At 36.3% G+C, this 21141-nt stretch overlaps 2 protein-coding genes across 11 annotated transcripts in view; both read left to right on the top strand.

Annotated features, from left to right (window-relative positions):
• The window catches only part of LOC129372762 (sushi, von Willebrand factor type A, EGF and pentraxin domain-containing protein 1-like), an 86863-nt gene extending 82463 nt beyond the window's left edge, over window positions 1-4400 (top strand). For 3 of the 7 annotated variants that reach the window (XM_055050254.1, XM_055050253.1, XM_055050250.1), the window contains exons 32-33: window positions 3884-3959; window positions 4215-4399. In XM_055050254.1, the coding sequence (XP_054906229.1) occupies window positions 3884-3905 (22 nt within the window). In that variant the 3' untranslated portion in view covers window positions 3906-3959; window positions 4215-4399. Of the gene's footprint in view, window positions 1-3883; window positions 3960-4214 lie in introns of all 7 variants that reach the window. The other 4 variants (XM_055050256.1, XM_055050255.1, XM_055050251.1 and 1 more) reach the window with 3 other exon arrangements.
• The window catches only part of LOC129372766 (C4b-binding protein-like), a 51914-nt gene that overhangs the window by 22877 nt on the left and 7896 nt on the right, over window positions 1-21141 (top strand). For 3 of the 4 annotated variants that reach the window (XR_008607287.1, XM_055050265.1, XM_055050268.1), the window contains exons 1-11: window positions 9307-9535; window positions 10840-11025; window positions 11170-11269; window positions 14113-14183; window positions 14283-14462; window positions 14769-14951; window positions 15251-15433; window positions 16628-16813; window positions 16953-17052; window positions 20114-20184; window positions 20505-20687. Coding sequence is in view for 3 of the 4 variants with exons in the window: in XM_055050265.1 (XP_054906240.1) it covers window positions 9463-9535; window positions 10840-11025; window positions 11170-11269; window positions 14113-14183; window positions 14283-14462; window positions 14769-14951; window positions 15251-15433; window positions 16628-16813; window positions 16953-17052; window positions 20114-20184; window positions 20505-20687 (1516 nt within the window). In the remaining variant the exon portion in view is untranslated. Of the gene's footprint in view, window positions 1-9306; window positions 9536-10839; window positions 11026-11169; window positions 11270-14112; window positions 14184-14282; window positions 14463-14768; window positions 14952-15250; window positions 15434-16627; window positions 16814-16952; window positions 17053-20113; window positions 20185-20504; window positions 20688-21141 lie in introns of those variants that run through there. The other variant, XM_055050266.1, reaches the window with a different exon arrangement.

Raw genomic sequence — 21141 nt, 5'->3', positions numbered from 1 at the left:
TGTCGGACGCGGGGCAGCAGCTGAGTGAGCCGGGGCAGATCAGGAGAAGAGTGGTGGAGTTCTACAGTTCGTTGTATCATAGTGAATACGAGGACAATGAGGAACTGTACGAGGAGTTTTGTGGTAAACTGCCTCAAGTCTCTGAAGTGACCAGTGTTACTCTGGAACGCCCCCTGGGGCTCCAGGAACTTCATGACACCCTCCAGAGCATGAAAGGTCAGAGGTCCCCGGGTATTGATGGGCTCACCGTCGAGTTCTACAAGGCCTACTGGGACCTACTGGCCCAAGATCTGCTCGTGGTATATAACGAAAGTCTGCAGACTGGCTCACTCCCCCTGTCTTGCCGCAGAGCGGTGATCACCCTGCTACCCAAGAAGGGTAATTTGCAGGAGATAAAGAACTGGCGCCCCGTGTCCCTCCTCTGCACCGATTATAAAATGCTCTCCAAGGCCCTGGCCGTCAGGCAAGAGAAGGCTATGGAGCAGGTCATCCACTGGGATCAGACCTATTGCGTCCCCAGCAGGTCCATGGTAGATAACATCTACCTAATTCGGGATGTTTTGGAAGTCTCTGGTTCATTGGGATTACAGGTTGGCTTGATTTCATTAGATCAAGAAAAGGCGTTTGATCACGTTGAACACACGAGGGTCTTATCGCCATGATCCAGGTGCTGTATAGTGGCATTGAGAGTGTGTTGAAGGTCAACGGTAGCCTGTGTGCTCCTTTTAGGGTGCGTAGAGGCGTCCGGCAGGGCTGCGCGCTCTCGTGGATGCTCTACGCGCTCTCCTTGGAACCCCTCCTCCAGAATATACGCTCGAATGTTCGAGGCGTGCTTTTACCTGGTTTTACAAACAAGATGGTTTTATCCGCTTATGCAGATGATGTTGTTGTTTTTATTAGAGACCAACAAGATGTGAGCACCCTAACTAAGATTACGGATGACTTTTTCACTTTGTCTGCCGCAAGGGTGAACTGGGGCAAAAGTGAGGCCTTAGCAGTTGGTGAGTGGTCCGCGGGGACCCTGATTCTCCCTCAAGGGTTAATATGGAAAAGGGATGGTTTTAAGTACCTCGGTGTGTTTTTGGGTAGCGACGAGATTGTGAGCAAAAACTGGGAAAATGTTGAACAGAAAATACAAAGCAAATTGTTCAAATGGAAGTGGTTACACTCCCAGCTGTCGTATCGGGGCAGAGTGCTCGTATTGAATAATCTTGTTGCTTCCCAACTGTGGCATAAACAGGCGGTGTTGGACCCTCCATCTGGATTGCTCATGAGGTGCAGTTGCAGATGGTTGAGTTCTTCTGGAAGGGTCTGCACTGGCCTTGTCCACCTGGCCAGTAGGACGGCGACACTTCGCCTACAGTTTGTGCAAAAATACCTGACAGGATGTCCTGTATGGAGAGATGTGGCCAGCTGTGTTCTTAGACGTGTGAACTCTCTTGGGATGGATGCGGCTCTGTTTTTTTTACCGATTTTAATCTTTTAAAGTTAAAAGGGATACCTCGATTTTATCAAAGTGTTTTTAAATCGTGTGGCTTTTTTAAGGTACACAGGTCAAGCGCGAGTGATTCTTTGTATTGGCTGTTAGAGGAGCCGTTAGTGTGCGGTGCACGTCTAGATGTTGCCGACGGCAGCATGCCGGGCATAACCGACATGCTGTCTAAGGCCAAGATAGTGACCCTGCGGCGACTAATCCAGGTGGCTGGACTGGATTTTGACAACAGCCAGGAGGTCGCTTTGATGCTGGGGGTCCGGTCAGCGAGATTTACATGACAGTTTTTGGAAAAAGTGAAGGGGGCGCCTGACGGCGGAGGACAGTCGGCTCCTGCGTAAGCACGCTGCAGAGGAGTGTCACCCTGACCCATCAGACCCTTTTCCGGAACTGTTTATAGACCCGGGATTTGAGGAGGACGGCGGTCCCCTCTTTCGAGACCTGGAGAAGAACCTGGATCTGTGTAAGACAGGATTGAAAACATTGTACAGAGCCTACACAAAAGTCCTGAATAAGAAGACTTTGTACAAAAGACCCGAGTGCGTGTGGGATGACAGACTGAGAGGCTCTCGGCCTCAATGGAGAATATTGTATAAGCCCCCAATACGAAAAAGGACCGGGGACCTACAGTGGAGAATACTGCATGGCGCCATCGCCACAACCTCTTTTTTATCGATCATCAGTCCTGGCGTAGTAAATGAGTGTCCTTTCTGCAGGTTATCCAAGAGTGTTTTTCATGTTTTTACTGAGTGTGCCCGATTGCCTGTCTTTTTCACTGTACTAGCGAGTTTTTTTGATGATTTTAGTATAGCTTTTACCAGTTCTGTTTTTATTACTGGTGTTCCTCATTGTAAAGCCACGGCCTCTAAATCACGGATTTTAAATTATTTATTGTCCGAAGCCAAGATGGCTATCTATTTGACTCGACGCAATAAGATGCAGGCTGGACCTCAATTGAATGTTACTGATGTGTAGAAAATCAATGTGAAAGACAGACTGAGGATAGAGTTTTGTTTTTACAAAGCAACAGGCAACCTTAAAGATTTTGTGGACCTGTGGGGTTTCGAGGACAGATTGTGCTCCATTTCAAAACAGAACAATTTAGAGTATAAAAATCCTCTTGTAAATGTAGGATATTGTACTGATGATTGTTTTGATTTGTTTTGTCATTGTCTTTTTATAAATAAATATATTGCTAAAATAAAATAAAAAACTTATTTTCTTCTCTTCTCTTTATTATTATTATTATTATTATTATTATTATTATTATTATTATTATTATTATTATTATTATTATTATTTTGACCATATCTAATTTTCTGCAACTAAATACTAACTTTTTGATTGGAATTTCAGAGAAATGTTGTCAGTAGTTCATAAAATAAAAGAACAATGTTCATTTTACTCAAACATGTAAAAAACTAAAGTCAAAGAGATTGATCATTTTATGATCTCTCATTTTACCAGAGCTGTATATTTTACCAGAGCTGTATATAAACATTTAAGCTTTTCGTCTTGCTCCTTTTCCCTATTTCATGTTCTCTCCCTTCAACTTCTGCATGTTTACATGTAAATACACGGTAAAGTTGAACACTTTGATTCCATTTTATTGTTAAATTAACTGAAAATCCCTGAAACAATGTACAAGCATTCAACTTCAAGTGTTTTATGGTGTTTGTTGGTTTTTAATAACAGACTAATGTAAAAACACTGAGGCAGGTTAAAATTTAGCTGTTAATGTCTGTGTAACTGGGTGAAAGTAAAACATACTGCCAAGGAGAAAAAAGCACATTAACTACTATGTAATAATGTTTGAGATTCTTTACTTGAAACTAAATACAATCCATTTACAGATTTCTTATTATTTGCACAAATGTTTATTATCATCAAACCACTTATAAAAATAAAAAAAATACCTGAACAAAAAGTAAAAAAAAAAAAAAAAAAAAAGACAAAACATTGAAATTAGGATTTCATTGGAAATTGTAAAAACCAGAAAAAACAAACATCTGGATTGATAAGTGGTTGTGTACTTCACTGGAGTCATAAAGCCTTAGAAATAGCTTCGTAAACTTTTAGCCTGGCTGAAAGATGTTCAGGATTTTTTTTGACAACACACAAAGTTTAGACTGGACAATGATCACTGCTTCCGTCAAGGCGGCTAAGTGTTTGCTAATATACAATTGGTTAAAAGGTAGCCTTAATTTTGTCTAAATTTACTGGTTTATAATACTTTTGTATATTTTTTCTGTTCAAAAATATTTTCATTACAATGACTAACCTTTAATTCCATGGAATGCTAGTTACAAATGCATTAAATCAGTTAACTGTTTGATAAAAATGAACTGTCCAACAATTCTCACACAAATTTTCTATCTTTTGACACTATAGCTCAGATGACTCTGAAGGATAGTAATCCCTGGATATATTTCAGTTCCGAAGTCTTTAAGTATCCTTCTTCATTCAGGTATCCATTTCATTTGGTTTTTGAGCTCAGACCATCACAATACCAAACAATCTTGTTTAAACTGTTTTAACTTGTTCATTTTTCTTCTTGTAATTTTCTGTGTGAATCATTAAGTATAAATATGATTTTCATATTGAAGCAAGAAGAAATAGCTCTTGATCCTGTTGTCTTTTTTTTTTTTTTTCCCACCACAATGAAAATGCAACTGTAATTAAACAGTTACTCCTTAGTGTCTTATGTGTGTTTCTCTCTCAGTTGGAACTGGACCCAGCTGTTGGGACATCTACTACAGATGAAGGACTGCCGAACTCTGAGCGCCTTACCAAGCCTTGGATAAGCCTTTGACCTCTGTACCGTTTTATACACTAATTGGTTTTACCAAGTTAGTAAAAATTTGAAAATATTTATTGTTTGTTTCTACTAATTACGTTGTGAACCATTTTTTTTTCTTTTTAAGTTAGAAATTATTTTAATCATTAAAAAAAACACGCATCTTAGAGTTCTTGATGACTATTAAGCCTGCAAGTTTCCAGGTTTTTCTGTTTTGTGATGTTTTATAAGGACAGATACATAATCCAAGTTGTCCATGAACAACACAATGGGGTTAATTCAGTTTACAAACTTCAATGGTGGCTGGTGAAAATTCTTTCTTTTCATGAACGTTTACTGTTGCATTTTTGTCTACTATACAGAACAATAACAAACCATTTTTTGAGAAAGATTTCAAATCATCATTCTTAAAATGAAACATTTTTAAATAAGATTAAAAAAATCTTCTATTTCTGACAATAGGAGAATATGTATAGTATATGTAGAATTCATATGTAAAGATAAATATGTTTATGAAACACTAAGTCTCTTTTAACATTAAAGGGACTTAATACAACAATAAAATGCTAAATTAATGGGAGTTTTGCAGTCTTATGGTATGAGGGATGAAGCTGTTGTGAAATATAGCTTATGGATAAAATATAGAAGTCTGTATTGAGCTATTCATTCTATGTTTAAAGTTTGAAGTGTTTTACTTTTTTGGAAAAACTGAAGGAATGTAACCAGGCACGTTCTCAGTTCGTTGTCATGTAACATTAGAATACCGTACCTTTATTCAGCTTGTTGTTGCCCCTATTCTATTTTTATTGCCTTTCAATATGACATGTCTCTTCTTGGTGTGGAACAGAAGATTGCAAATTTCCTTCACAAAAAGTGATGATACTTCATTATGCCTGTAGAGGTTGCTTTTATAGTTTTTGGAACCATGAATGAATTTTTCTCTTTTTCCCTAGCCTAATGTTTTCTGACTTTTTTGATCTTTCCACCTTGTTATAATTGCATTCCATCATCAAACATGTACCTGGTTTGTTGACCTGATTCGTTCATGCATGTTTGAGAAATCCTTAAATCTCCCATGGCGACCATTCAGCTTTGCAAAACGTCTAGGGAACGGCGGCAGAGCTCCTCCTTATCTAGGTGTAGCTTCCGCCTCACAGAGCACCCCCATGACTCCCCAAGTCAGCTCCTTCAAACTAGCAACAATTAGCAAACACTCAATGGAACTGGAAACCTGCTGGGCTCATTATACAAACTACATCTCATTGCAACACTGTTGAAAACACTATGGGGTTAAAACAGGAGCAATGTTGTGATCACCTCCTGAGTTTTCAGAGACAGAAGCGCAATTTCAAAGCGTTGAATTATGAAGACAAAAAATTTGCAAAGCAACTTGAAGTAACCGAATCCCGATTTTTTTTTGTGAAATCAGAATTTTTTTTTGGCACGACATACACTTCCCAATATATGACTTGTATGTGATCTCCAGTTCGAACTGCAAACAACCTGAAATTGTCCCGCATGCGAAGCAGAAGGCATAATAACATCACACATAGAACCTGCTTGCGGAAACAGAAGTTGGTGCTAATGGAGCATATTTTGCAATTTTGAAGTTGCTGTCTGACCCGAGCCAGCTCATTAACAACTTTATCCTCATTATAGTCCTTCATGGTTGTTGTTTTTCTTCCCGCTTATGCGTATCAGGACACAGAATGGTGACATTTATCGTTTATCATTGGCGTTCAGATTGGATGAATACAGCCTTGCTGTTTAGATTCAGGTCACATTTAAAGAGGTAGACAGAGACAGACTTTATTGTCATTCAATTGTACACATAAAAATGTACATGTTGGGAACAAATTTTTGTTGCAAAGCTCCAATAGTAATAATAAAATAAATAATAATTAAAAAGTGTCAATGTATACAATGAAACATTAAATGAACACGAGTTTAGTATGACATGAAGGATGAAGTTGTTGAGGAATCTGCTTGCTCTGCATTTGAAGCTGCTGCACTTTTCCAGAGGGTAGCAGGCAGAACATGGTGAGGTGTGTTCTCCCTCCTGCCACCCTAACAGCAATGTGGTAGCAGGCTGTGAGCCCTGGACACAGCGACTCTAACCTCTGGTTGCAAAGTCCACGTGCTGATGGATAAAAGGAGAATCATCTTCAGATTGGCCTGATTAAAGTCTCCAGCAACAATGAAAATAGCCTCTTCCATCAATGACTTCCATCAGTGATGACTTCCATCTGCAAGAACTGTAGCGCACACTCTTAATGTTGGCTCTAAGAGGGATGTAACAGTAGTGATCATAATCATGGTAAATTCCCTGCATATAGAAAGATCAGCAGTTTCTGGTAAAAGAAAAACAAACAAACAAACAAAAACTCACGAGTGTATATGCAAACACCACCACAGGCTCCTGTCCAAACAAATTAATATCCCCATAACGTTGACGACGTCGACATCAGAAATAGAGGAGTTTAAGTTTTGCACGGTTGATTATAATGACTGCCTGTGTACTTCACTGGAGTCATAAAGCCTTACAAATTGCCTCATAAAGTTTTAGCCAGGCTGAAAGATGTTCAGGATTTTTTTTCTTGTCACCTATTCTTGATGTGAAGATACAAGACACAAAGTTTAGACTGGTCAATGATCACTGCTTCCTTCAAGGTGGCTAAGTGTTTGTTAATCTACAATTGGGTAAAAGGCAGCCTTGATTTTGTAAATTGACTGGTATTTTTTTTTATTCAAAAATATTTTTATTAAAATGATTAACCTTTAATTCCATGAAATGCTAGTTACAATGCATTAATTAGTTAACCTTTTATTTTAAAAAAATGAACTGTCCAATAATTCTTACACAAATTTCTTAATTGATGACCCTATAGTTCATATGACACTAGAGAAGAGCTGACGTTGGAGCCATTACAATTCCACACTTTTTAAGTATCCTTCTTCATTCAGGTAGGTATTCATTTTATGTATTTTTTCACCCATCACAATACCAAACAATCCTGTTTCAGTTCCGAAGTCTTTAAGTATCCTTCTTCATTCAGGTATCCATTTCATTTGGTTTTTGAGCTCAGACCATCACAATACCAAACAATCTTGTTTAAACTGTTTTAATTTGTTCATTTTTCTTCTTGTAATTTTCTGTGTGAATCATTAAGTATAAATATGATTTTATATTCAAGCAAGAAGAAACAGCTCTTGATCCGATTGTCATTTTTTCCCCACCACAATCAAAATGCAACTCTGATTAAACAGTTAGTCTTTGGTTTCTCATCTGTTTCTTTCTCAGTTGGAACTGGACCCAGCTGTTGGGACATTTACTACAGATGAAGGACTGCTGAACTCTGAGCGCCTTGGGATAAAACAAGCAGTCTCCCTTTTCTCAACTTATATTTGTTTTCACTTCAAAAGAAGAAAACTAAATATCATGAAGGCTATTGTATTGTTTCAAAGTTTAATTTTTAGATGCACGTTTTCTTAACAGTTTCATTGGCTGTAGTGGCCTTTAGGTGAGATCAGTTAAACAGGAAAGTCAGTAATGAGAGAAGGGGAAGATATGCTGCACAGGCAAAGAGAACATTTTTATAATTATTCTGACTTAATTACTAAAAGATTGAAAATACTTTATTTCACTTAATTTCTTTTACTCCTACTAAATGTGTTGTAAACACTTTTTCTACTGATGTTCTAAATTATTTCAGTCATTGAAAAAATGTCTTCATAAATGTTACGCCAGCGAGTTTCCAGGTTTTTCTGTTATGTGATGTTTTATCAGGACTGACATATAATCCAAGTTGTTCAGGAATGATACAGTGGGTTTAATACAGTTTACAGTTAGCATTGGAGGATAGTGAAGATTCTTTCTTTTCATGATTGTTTACTGTGGGTTTTTAGTCTGGTATGCAGAATATTAACAAACCATTTTATTGAGAAAGATTACAAATCATCTTTAAAATGTAATATTTTCAGATGAAAAAAAACAATAGATAAAGAAATAATTTATATTTGACAATGAAAGAATGTGTGTACAATGTATCAATTCATGCATATGTGACGATAAAGATGTATAAAAAGTTTTTTTTTTCTTTATAATGTAATAACTACCAGTCTCAGAGTATTGAACCACTTTCTCCTAACCCTAACCCTAGCTTTAATAAGTGAAGAATTATATTAAAATAATTAAAAGTGACTGATATGAATTAATTATCATCTTGGTCAGTCGTTCTCAAACTGTGTTCCTGGAACTAGTGGTGGTCCACGTGATCCCTGTAGTGGTACTGCATATAAACCAGGTGCTGTAACGTCACCTCAGCTCAAAGTGCAACACAGTACAGTTAGCTTACCAAATTATTATTGAAAGTAAGAATGGATAAGTGATTATCCAGCTTTTATTTTACTCAAAACAAAAACTGAAGATACAAATGGAAAGGAAATAGCGCCAAGACTATTTTTACAGTAAGAGGAATTTGTGTCTGCAGGAATAGTTTTCAGTTGCTTAGGGTGAATTGTTGAACTTATTTCTATAACGATAGTATGACACCAGCACGATATCTACCCTTACCAAAAAGATACGATACGAATACAAATTTGTTGTGTACAAATATTTTGTAATGTTATTTACCTTTTTGGCAGTGGCTTCCTTCTTTTCAATAACATGTTATAAAAGCATATTACTAAATTGTAATAACATAACTCACTGTATTGAAAGTTCATCAGTTACTCTCCTAATGCATAATTTGAAGGGAGATCTATCAAAGATCAGTTTATCAGTTTGTATGCGAAAACAAAGTGAAATACAAATGTCCAAAATTCCACTCAGGAGATTAGATAATTAATTAATTACAATGAATTAATAAATCAATTAATTACACAATGTCATTAAGCATGTAAATTGCTTCGTGGTTAGGATTCTTGTGAAAGTCGTTTGTTTGAATTAGTGAATTCCAAAACAGTAATTTATGTTGGGAAACCAAGACTTTTATTTTGAAATTTTTCAACCTCACCTCATTTCCCTCTAGTAACTAAAGAAATGAATTGACTTCAATGGAAGGAGAATCATTTCCACCGTGAGGAGCGTCTCTACACACCACATTTCCATGACTAAAGTTGGACTGATGTAGAGGCAGCTTCATCCGGATGGTTTGTATTTCCTTCCACATCTATGAAGGGTTTAGTTGACATCGGCAGACAGAGAAAACTCCTTATCCTGTGCCTATTTATCGGGAACGTTGCAGGTCAGTACGTCACCGGCCAAACCGGCTTCAAAGATATAATATTGTACTAATTTTTGTTGTCACATATAAAAACATATTACGTTTTGTTTGATGTCAGGGTCACTTTGACTAATAAGAACACTTTTATTTAAAAATAACCTTAACTTTAACAACTACCCGTCTAGCATTAAACGTTATGACAACGTCCACTTAACGTTGTCATAACGACGCAGAGCGTCAAATCAACAGCAAACGTCCATCAGACATTTATTAAGATTTGACAAAACATTTGCTGGACGTTCGCAGTTAACTTGTTCGTCATATGATCTATAATGTCTACCGAGTCAAAAGTACTGATAAAAAACAATCTACTATAGATGTATGTACATAAGACACAATAAAGTTTAGAAAAAAGTAATTGGTACAGAGCATCAATATCTATCCAAAAGAATTTGGAGACTTAAAAAGGAATTACTGACGTCAGCATTTAAAAACATGCAGTTAATATTGAACATATGGGTGGATTTAACATTAGCATTTCACTGCCCCCTCACTAGTTCTGTAATCAAAGCCGTTTACAGAACCTGAAGCTCACTGCTACCATCTGCTGTTAGTTCTACGCAAAATACTGAATCAATTTTTTATGAGCTTACATTTAAGTCTAGCAGGGAAATGGGGGCGGTAAAGTGTGTGTGTGTGACATCATGCTGCAAGGGATTTATAAAATGAAGCCCAGGTGCAAATTCAAACTGGAAGACTCTTCTAACCCCAACCGGTGCAGCATGCTCATCACCACTGATTAATCAACGCTGGTCCAAGATGCGTCACATCCAATCACCGCCCATATTCCAGCTGATAAGGACCATCATCCATGGCGTCTCCCGCTTCCAGCAGAGCTCAACCCACCTCCACCCCTTCACCTCCACTTGCTCAGCCATTCGGCCACATCCTTCATTGCCTCCACCACCACTGTCGGGTTCCGGGGGGATAACGTTCCTCTCAGCATACGGAATGCTCATCCGAGCCCATCGGAAAGTTTGTGATAATTGATGTCCTCAGCTGGGGCCCCTGTGCCAAAGACTCTTAATTTGTATGTCAAATTCTCCCCAGATTGAAATAACATTGCAGCTCATTTAAGAATATTGTATACTGTGTATCGTGACATAGCAAAAATATATCAGGATATTAGATTTTCCTCATATGCCCCAGTCCTACTTCAACTAACATATTTTTCAACTTATGTTGGAGAGTCATTTTAAAATAACCAAAGTCACAATAACAGCTTTGCTTTTATGTGTCTTTGTGTCATTTTTCTTTTCTCCTAGCTGATTGTGAAAATCCTACAAATAGAGTACACATAGAGATCACAGCGGAATCTCTTAAAATAAAAGAATTCCCTGATGGTACTGTGATCAATTATAAGTGCATTCTTGGATATATTCGAGTAAATGGCACTGGGGAGATGACCTGCGTCAATGGGAAGTGGACCAAGCCAGACATCACCTGCAGGCGTGAGTCCTGTCTAACTTGCAATTTACATCTGACAAAAACAGTTATCTAACATGCTTTACATTGTCATCTTGGATCAAGATAATATCACACTGGTGACTGTTGTTCTTTTGTATTTTTATTTTTGTGGTATTTTTATATTAAAGCGATGGACTGTGGTCCCGTTAAAACACAGCCACACATGATACTTGACGTCAGCCAGGGGACTCTACTTGGTGCATCGGTTTATATGTCTTGTGAAAAAGGGTATGTATGATTCCAAATATTTAAATTAGTTTATCTGCTTCAATGTCATTGTTTTGTCTCAGAAAATCAAGTGTATGTCTTGACTTGCAAGAACTCGAAACAATCTTTTCATGTCCGTCAGTCTGCTGGGCTCAGTTCAACTGAGGGCCAAAATTGCAACATTTGTTCCATTTTAGATGGTGTGGTTCGCTTTCATACTGTACTTTTTTAAACAATTCAAAGTAATTGAAAAACCTTTTCACCCCATTGCCTGTGGTGGTTTGCAGATCTACTGAACAAATAACATGAAAAGCTGAGAAGACATGAGTGCATCTTTCTTCTTCACAAAATGTAAACAAAATGTGCTTCTAAGATTTCTCTTGTTTTTAGAAATATATCATGAGCCATTTCTTCCTTTTATTTTGGTTATATTTACCAATTGTGCCTTGCGCCATGGTTCCCTTCTTGCTTTTTAAATGATCACTAGTCCTCTTGCATCCACATACAAATTGTTCCAGATTTCCCTTTAATCAAACTGAGTCCTAGATTTTGAGGCAGCTCAGAGTTTGCTTTCTTGGTGTGTCCAGATGTGCATCCACACTTCTCCTATTTAAATAACAGCAATATAATTTAGAACATCAACAGCAGTTCATTTGACACAGGAATATTTCTCATTTTGAAACAGAATTTGCAAATGTGTTTGTTCCACCTGCGCTGACCCAACACAAACTGGTAACAGCATTGCTAAGCAGAAAACAGGAGAACAGGTACAAGTTCATTAAAATCACCACATATGGAAGTGCAGGAAACTCTGATGTATTCATTTTTACCATAATACCGACCAACAAGGAATTATGTAGTCTAAAAAGATGCATATTTCATGTATTTGGTTTGCACCCAAGGCGAACTGTACGAGAATTTGTTTGAAAGCGGAGAACCTAAAAAAATTGTTCCAGATTTCACTTTAATCAAACTGAGACTAAGATTTTGAGGCCAATTTACTGCAAGTCAAGAGATCACCTAAAAAATTAGTCTCAGTCTGGTTGTTTGGTTCACACCAGGATTTGCATGACTGTATTCACAGCTCCATAAAAGGTCTGGACCAACAGGGGAAACAAACTTTGATCTGTTTAAACCAGACCAAATGTGTTAGGTATGAATGTGCCCGAAATCATGAGGGACACTAACATGTTCATTGCTGCAATACCAGTATTTATGTAATATGCAGCAATTAAATTTTTGTCAGGATGTGCATCTAGATATGTCAGCACATTTAAAAATAAAAACATTAGAGCCAGTAAAATTTGTACAAATATATGTCAACATAAAATGAAACATTAACTGAGTTGAATTGAGTTATACAAGGTTTATGGAGCTGTTTATAATTTTTTCAGATTTACGTTTTATAGAAATTTCTTGCGTTATGAGTGCAATTCAGTGCTTTTTTTATGTGTGAATCTTCAGTAAAGAAAATCTGAGCTAATATCCTGATTTAAAATTCAAATATTTAATATATTATTAAAAATGACTACTTTTTTCACCATGAGTAAAACATATCTTATGAGGGAGTATGAATGACCTTTTTGCAATGGTTGCTAAAGACAGTTGGAATAGGTTGAAGGACTATTATTCTATCTCCAGTGCAATTTGCACATATTTTATGCAGTTATGTGATTTATTATTAGAAGAGTTTACATTAAAAAGGTTTCCAGTCAATGATAATATTTCAAATAAGTCTGTTAATATTACCTATAATACAAACTTTGTTAAAAACATATTTTTCATAATTGATTAGTCGTTGTGACAGCTGGAGATAGGCACCAGCACCAATCCCGACCCCGATGGGATAAGGGTGTAAGAAAAAAAATGGATGGACAAATAATTTTCTTATTTAATTTAAGAAAATTGCAATCCACATATTAGTAATCAATTAGTAAATCTTTTCTTGGATTAATTGATAGTGACACATCCACTACGAGGGGCTTTTTCACTCTCCTAACCTTCCATCAATCTGCTGCATGCAACAAAGCAACTTAGGAGCATGCTTTGTTCCTTCCTCCCAGTCTTTTTGTAAAGCTAATGCAAACATATTTGTAGTCTGAAAAATAACCTAATAGTAGAAGATAGAAGCCTATGTTGACATTTTGTCTGCAACAAACTGTTAAAATGCAGATATTTAACCAAATTGTATTATTTTGTGTTATTAATTAGCTCTTATAGGTAATCCTTTATTCTTTTGTGAACTGCAGAAGAGGGTTGTTTTTTGTTTGTTTGTTTGTTTTATGAGTTGTTAGACATAATCTTTCTGTGAGTCAGTTATGTATTTTGTAATGTTAATCTAATGGCAGAAACTAGAAACCTGCCTTTAGTCATTTTATTTTGCAGAAATATAAAAATGTATTCTTTATTTGCCAGTTTATTATTACTTTGCTTATGTAATTAGCTTTTTCCCTCCACTTTGACAGTGAACAACATGTTTATGTCTCACTGCATTACAATGCTGCATGAGAGAAGCAAGTTAACATAACTATCCTGATTCTTGCTCTCTATGTTCAAGGATGCAACATCAGCAGCACGGAGAGATGTGAATCCATGTTGTGCAATTTTACGTTAAAGAAAAACAAAAGTTTCTCTTTCATAAAAAAGATTATATAGCCATCGCTAAGCAGAAACCTTCTCTATTTTGAGAAGAGGAGGTTTTTTTTTTGTATCCCATCAGAAAACTGATTCTGTGTGAAAAAGTAAATAGAAAATGTAAAATTAGACGTATAATCTTTAATTATTAAATATTATTCACCAGCTGAACTTTTCTTATGGTCAAACAGATTCTATTAGTCTTTATTACTTCTTTTGACTTTATGCAGTTACGTGCTCTATGGATCGAACGTAATACTTTGCACCCACACAGGATGGTATGGAGATGGACGTTGTGTATGTGAGTATTGTTCAGTATAAATTATTCTCTCTTTTTTTTCACCTGAAGTAATTTGTGCCTGTAACAGCAACTTTCTTTTTCTTTTGCCAATTTTTCCAGATGTTACTTGTTCCATACCGAGTATAGGAAATGGCACACATACTTGGACTAGTAACCGTGAACCAGAATATCAACAAAGTATAAATTTCACTTGTGACCCAGGATACAACTTGCATGGGAGTAAAACCATTACGTGCAATAGAATGGGCAAATATGATCCTGAGCCACCAAAATGCATTGGTAAGTTCTTGTGCTTTATTTCAGAATCTATAGAAAATATGTTAGCTAAGACAACATACAAACAGTTTACAAATACACTTGTAAATAAAGTAAACCATGTTTCCACTATTTGTAAATTAGCTGATTGTCCAGCCTGTCATTTCACTACAGTATAAAACTGACAATGATCCATCCTGAGATAGAAACCTAACAACATCATGACTAACAGTTATTTTTAGCTCTGTTCAATTATTCTCTTTTTTTTCTCAATTAAAAAATATTGTACCTTAAACAGCTATTTTCTTTTTCTTTTGCCAATTTTTGCAGTTGTCACTTGTCCCAAACCGACCAGAGTGCAAAATGGCAGACATTCTTGGAATAATGATCTTGAACCAGAATATCGACAAACTATACGTTTCACATGTAACACAGCATACAACTTGGTTGGGACTAAAACCATTACGTGTACTGAAACTGGTGTATATGATTCTAAGCCACCACGATGTGTCCGTAAGTTCTTGTGCTTTTTTTCAGGCTTCATAGAAGATCAGTTAGCTGAGACAAGATACAAACAGCTTGCAAATAACATGAATCGTCTTTCCACTACTTGTAAATTAGCTCATTGTCCAGCCTGTCATTTCACCACAGTATAACACTGACAATGATCCATCCTGAGATGGAAACCTAACAACATCATGACTAACAGTTATTTTTAGCTCTGTTCAGTTTAAATTATTCTCTTTTTTTCTCAATTGAAGTATTTTGTACCTTAAACAGCAATTTTCTTTTTCTTTTGCCAATGTTTGCAGTTGTTTCCTGTCCCAGACCACCCAGAATGGATAATGGCAAACATTCTTTGATTATGCGCCGTAAAATAGAATATCGACAAACTATACATTTCAGATGTGACAAAGGATACACCTTGTTTGGGAATAAAACCATTACGTGTACTAAATCTGGTGAATATGATTCTAAGCCACCACGATGTGTCCGTAAGTTCTTGTGCTTTTTTTCAGGCTTCATAGAAGATCAGTTAGCTGAGACAAGATACAAACAGCTTCCAAATAACACAAATCGTCTTTCCACTACTTGTAAATTAGCTCATTGTCCAGCCTATCATTTCACCACAGTATAACACTGACAATGATCCATCCTGAGATGGAAACTTAACAACATCATGACTAACAGTTATTTTTTGATTTATCTCATAGGTTTTTGTCAAATGTCATTAAATTTCTAACGTGATCAAAAAAGTAAAAGATGTTTTTTTTCTGTATTGTTTTATTTTTAATGGGGACAAGTGTTAAGTATAAACAAATTATGAACACTATAACATTTATAGCTTTAGCTGGTTTGCAATGCACATTCCCAGATGAGCCATTCACAACATATTTTTTCATAAAAGAGACAATTACTTTTGTTCTTGCAATGAAATTGTAAAAGAGGAGAAGTTAGAATTTTTTGTTGCAATATTTTCAATGATGTGCCGAAAACCCACGTCCCAAAAAAAATAACAATGTTGTGGTTGTTTATATAATAGAGCTAAAAATCCCAACCACAATTCAAAGTGTATATAATACAATCATAATCCAAAAATTGATTATTATTCTGCGTATATTGTAATTTGTGACAAAATCACTGAAGTAAAATGTATATTTATAAGTTCTATGAAAATTATTGCCCCCTCTTTTGATAATGAGCATTAAATATATGTCAAAACTCCCTGACAACGTGGCTATAAATATCTAAAAAAGCAACACATTGTAACATGATGAAAGTAATTTTAAGAACGAATGACAACACAAAGACAAAAAAAAGTGGCTGGAGAAAAAGTCGATGAAATATTTTCTTCACCAGCCACTGTGAGCAATGGAGAACATGCTAAATTTCCTTCCCTGATTCCCAGGACGTCCAGTTAGGTTCATAGCTGGTGAAGCACTGACTTAATCAGATTTATAAATGCAGACACCTTGCATGCCATTGTTTACATACAGAAATTTTGCGCTTACGCAAACATCATGTCCTAATATTTAACATTTTGTGTTCAAATATAAGTTTCACCTAATTTGTTTCTTAAACATATTTTTTAGAATAATTTTTCAATAACCAAATACCACAACAACAGCGTTGCTTTTATGTGTGTATGTGTTTGTGTGTGATTTTTCTTCAATTTCATGTCCTCCTAGCTGACTGTTCCAAACCTCAACATGTACAGAACACAGTTCTCTCTGCTGAGTCCCTCCTTAAAAGCATTTTTCCAAGTGGTACTGTGATCAAATATCAGTGCATAAATGGGAGTGATCAAATAAGTGGCACTGGAATCAATAGATGTGTCAATGGGAAGTGGACCAAGTCAGATATCATCTGCAAGAGTGAGTCTTGTTTAACTTGCATTTTACATCTAACAAACAGTCATCCATCATGCCTTTCATGGTCATCTAGGGTTTATGTAATCCTACAATAATAATTTTTGGTTGTTTGTTTTGTTTTTGTTGTTTCTTTATATCAAAGGGTCAGACTGTGGTGTCCCAGAAGCAAAACCGCACATGTCATTTGAAACCAGCCAGGGTACTCTACTTGGTGCAATGGCTACAGTAATCTGTGAAGAAGGGTATGTATGATTCCAAGTATTTAAATTTCATTATTATCTGTTTAAATGTTATTGTGTTATCTCAGAAAATTAAGTGTATGTGGTGACTTGCATTAACTCAATTAAGGGTCTTTTCACACCTGATAGTCCAGTCGACTCAGTTCAATTGGGGACTGAAGACTGAAATTACAACATGTGTTACATTTTAGCTGGTATGGTTCACTTTCACACTGCAAGGTGTTAAACAATCTAAAGTAATTGAAAAATCCTGCTCACCTACTCACCTTTGGTGGTGTGGCAGTTCCATCAAGATCTACTGAAGAAAATAACATGAAAAACTTAAAAGAAGACACAAGTGTGACTTTCTTCTTCACACAACATAAACAACCATGCACACACACACAGCTAGGGAGAATTTAAAGAGACCAATTTACCTGAAAGTTGTTTTTGGTCTGTGGGAGGAAGCCGTAGAACCCGGTGAGAACCCATGCATGTACATTGAGAAAATGCAAACTCCATGCAGAAAGACGCCGTGCTGGGAATTGAACCCAGGACCTTTGTACTGCAAGGCAACATTGCTACCAACTGCTCCACTGTGCAGCCCCTATGAAACTCTCTTTAAAAAAAAAAAAATACATATCCAGCATTATTTTTGTTTGTTATTGTGCTTGTATTGTTCTGTGGGAGCAGTAATGAGAAAATGGAAGACATTCAAAACTACTGATAATACCGCTTGATTAGGGATCCAAGAAGGATCTCACTCCATGCATCAAAAATTTCAGATGGAAAATGGTAAATGGGCTGAACATATACAGCTTTTCCAATCATTTGACCACTTAAAGCGCTTTACATTAGAGTTACATTCACCCATTTGCATTCATAAATGCTCACACATTTGTAAACCGATACACAGCCTGGAAAGCAATTTGTCAGTTATGTGCCTTGCCCAGGAGCACACCAACATGTGGCTTATAAGTACATATCCTGGCCCATCTGAAGATTACTAGAGAGCATTTGGATGTTCCACAACAGCATCGGGAGAATGTCACATGGTCAGATGAAACCAAAGTAGAACAATTTGGTATAAACTTGAGTTGTGTTTGGAGGAGAGTGAATGCTGAGTTGCATCCAAAGAACACTATACCTGCTGTGAAGCATGGGGATGGCAACATCATGCTTTGAAGCTGTTTCTCTGCAACTGGACAAGGATGACTGATCTTTGTATATGAAAGAATGAATGGGACCCTGTATCATGAGATTTTGGTTGCAAAACTTCATCAACAAGGGCATTGAAGATGAAACATAGGCTGATCTTTCAGCATGACAGTGATCCCAAACACATGGCCAGGGAAACAAAGGGGTAGCTTCGTAAGAAGCATTTCTATCTGCAGATCTCAACCTCATAGCAAACCATTGAAGGGAGTTGAAAGTCTGTGTTGCCCAGCGAGAGCCCAAAACATTCCTGCTCTAGAGGAGATATGCATGGAAGAATGGGCCAATATATCAGCAACAGTGTGTGAAACTCCCTTACAACATTGCTATAAAGATTTTAAATAACCAACACATTATGACCTGATTTAAGTCATTTTAAACTATTTCTGAGGCTTTTAAACTGTAATACTCCATGAGAGACACTTACATCCAATGTAGAAAAAATGGAATGTGATGTAGGTTCTCTGAAATAGCTCAGCGATGATGTTGCACACAGGGAGAAAAAGTGGCTGGTGAAATGTTTGTGTGGATTAGTAAAATTTGAGATTAAATAGAAAATTGATAGAGTTGAACTGAGTAATGAGCTGTTTATACATTTCTTCACAGCAGCGTTTTATACAAATTTCAAGCTTCATGATTTCAGTTCAGTTGTTTTTATATGTGAATGTTCAGTAAAAATAAATCTGAGTTAATCAACTGGGTTACATTCCTGATATTTAAGACATAAAATGACTACTTTCTTCACACTTAATGGAGCATACCTTGTGTAAGAGTGGTAACTTCACTGTTTCTCAAGGGTGCTAAAGGTAGGTGAACTCAGCTGAGGAACTATTTTTATCTCCAGTGCCATTCTACCAGTTGTTATATAATTTCTTGTTATAAGAGCTGAGGTTAGTTTGTAATTATTTATAGTCCATGTAAGTCTATCAATATTAATACAATAATATTTAAAAACTTATGTTTCATGTGTTGTTATTTCGACTACAGTATTTTATTTCAGAAAATTCCGATCCACACATCAATAATCGTATAGTAACTCTTTTCTTGTATTGATTGATGCTGCCACAGCCACCACTGAGAGGTTTTTCACTCTCCTTCCATCTAACTGCTGCATGAGAAAAGCAACTTATTTATGTTGTCTACCCTATTTTCATATAATGCTGATCAACACAAAATTATCTGTTGCTCTTTTTTTTGGCAGAAAACTTGTTAAAACGCTGATATTACCTCAAATTTTCCTATTTTGTGTTATTAATTAGCACTTATGGTAATCCTTTATTCTTTTGCAGCGTTTCCTCCAGTTTATTATAAGTTGTGCGGTTTGCCAGGCTTTACTTTTTCTCATTTTAATTGTATTTTTTTGTTTTGTTGCTTGTAAGACTATTGCTGTTGGTGTAAATAGCATTTCACTGGTGATATCTTCCTGTAACATTTCATATTTTTAAATTTTCTGTCAGCTTAACATCCTCTGACACAAAAACACAATTGACCGCCTGGGTGCCCCTACCACTGGGCTCTGACGTTTTCTGGTGGAAACCCTGCTTTGTCAACTGCAGAAGTGTTTTTTTATTAGTTTTTTCCTCCCCTTTATGACATTAAGCAACATGCTATAAGTAGGTGTGTGTATGTGCTGTACAATTATTCTTTAAAACAGAAACCTTACTCTTTTATAAAATTTATATAGCCATTGTTAGTTTGGGAAGAAATATAGCCTATGTCCTCCTGAAAAGACGGGGCGTTTGGATCCTGTCAGCAAACTATGACTCCAAAAGAGTAAATAGAAAATTAAATCTGACTCGCAAACTAAAATTTTTTATTCATGGCTCAACAGATTGCATAAGTCTTTATAACTTCCTTTGTCTTTATGCAGCTACCGGGTCAGTGGAGCAAGCTTCAAACAGTGCGTGGACGAAGGATGGTTTGGAATCGCAGACTGTATCTGTAAGTGTTGATCAGTTTGAAATATTCTCTCTTTTCTCAACACAGTTTACTGAAGCACTTTGTGCCTGGAATGGAAGGACGGAGGTAAATTGCTTCATCTAAAATTATGTAGTTTTGGTTTTCATACATTTGAAAATTTGCAAATTTTATAATTATTATTTTTGCTAAACGTAATTTCATTTGATTTTGTGTTTCGATGTTGTGTTTATTGTGAAGCACTTTGTTCTGCTGAGGCTGTTAAAAATGAGCAATATAAAAAAACTTTGACTTTGATTGAAACAGCAATTTTTTTATTATTATTTTTTTGCCTTTTTTTTCAGATGTTTTCTGTCCCAAACCGATCAAAGTGGAAAATGGCGAACATTCTTGGAATAGTGACCGTGAACCAGAATATCTGCAAAGTATACATTTCACATGTGACGCAGGATACACCTTGGTTGGGAATGAAACCATTACGTGTACTGAAAATGCTGAATATGATTCTGAGCCACCACGATGTGTCCGTAAGTTCTTGTGCTTATTTTCAGGCTTGATAGAAGATCAGTTAGCTGAGACAAAATACAAACAGCTTGCAAACACATTTGTGAATAACACAAATCATCTCTCCACTACTTGTAAATTAGCTCATTGTCCCACCTATCATTTCACCACTGTATAAAACTAACAATAATACATCCTGAGATGAAACCCTTACTGCAACATGGCTAATGGTTAATTGTTATTAATTTTACAGGTTTTTGAACAAGTTTCATCGGAATTCTAACATGATCAAAAAATCAAACCATAGCATGAGTTAAAATGCAAATTCTCTGTCTTTACTGTTTATTTGAATGGGAATAAGTGTTAAGAATAAACAAATTATGAGTGATATAATATTTACAGCCCTAGCTCGTTCATAATTCACGTTCCCAGATGGTTCTTTACCTACATATTCTTCCGTAAATGAAACAAACTTAC

Source organism: Poeciliopsis prolifica, unplaced genomic scaffold (genome assembly GCF_027474105.1).
Source record: "Poeciliopsis prolifica strain line A6 unplaced genomic scaffold, Auburn_PproV2 SCAFFOLD030, whole genome shotgun sequence".
Lineage (NCBI taxonomy): Eukaryota > Metazoa > Chordata > Actinopteri > Cyprinodontiformes > Poeciliidae > Poeciliopsis > Poeciliopsis prolifica.
Note: the sequence above shows the minus strand (reverse complement) of the source record. Positions and strands in the feature narration are given on the sequence as shown.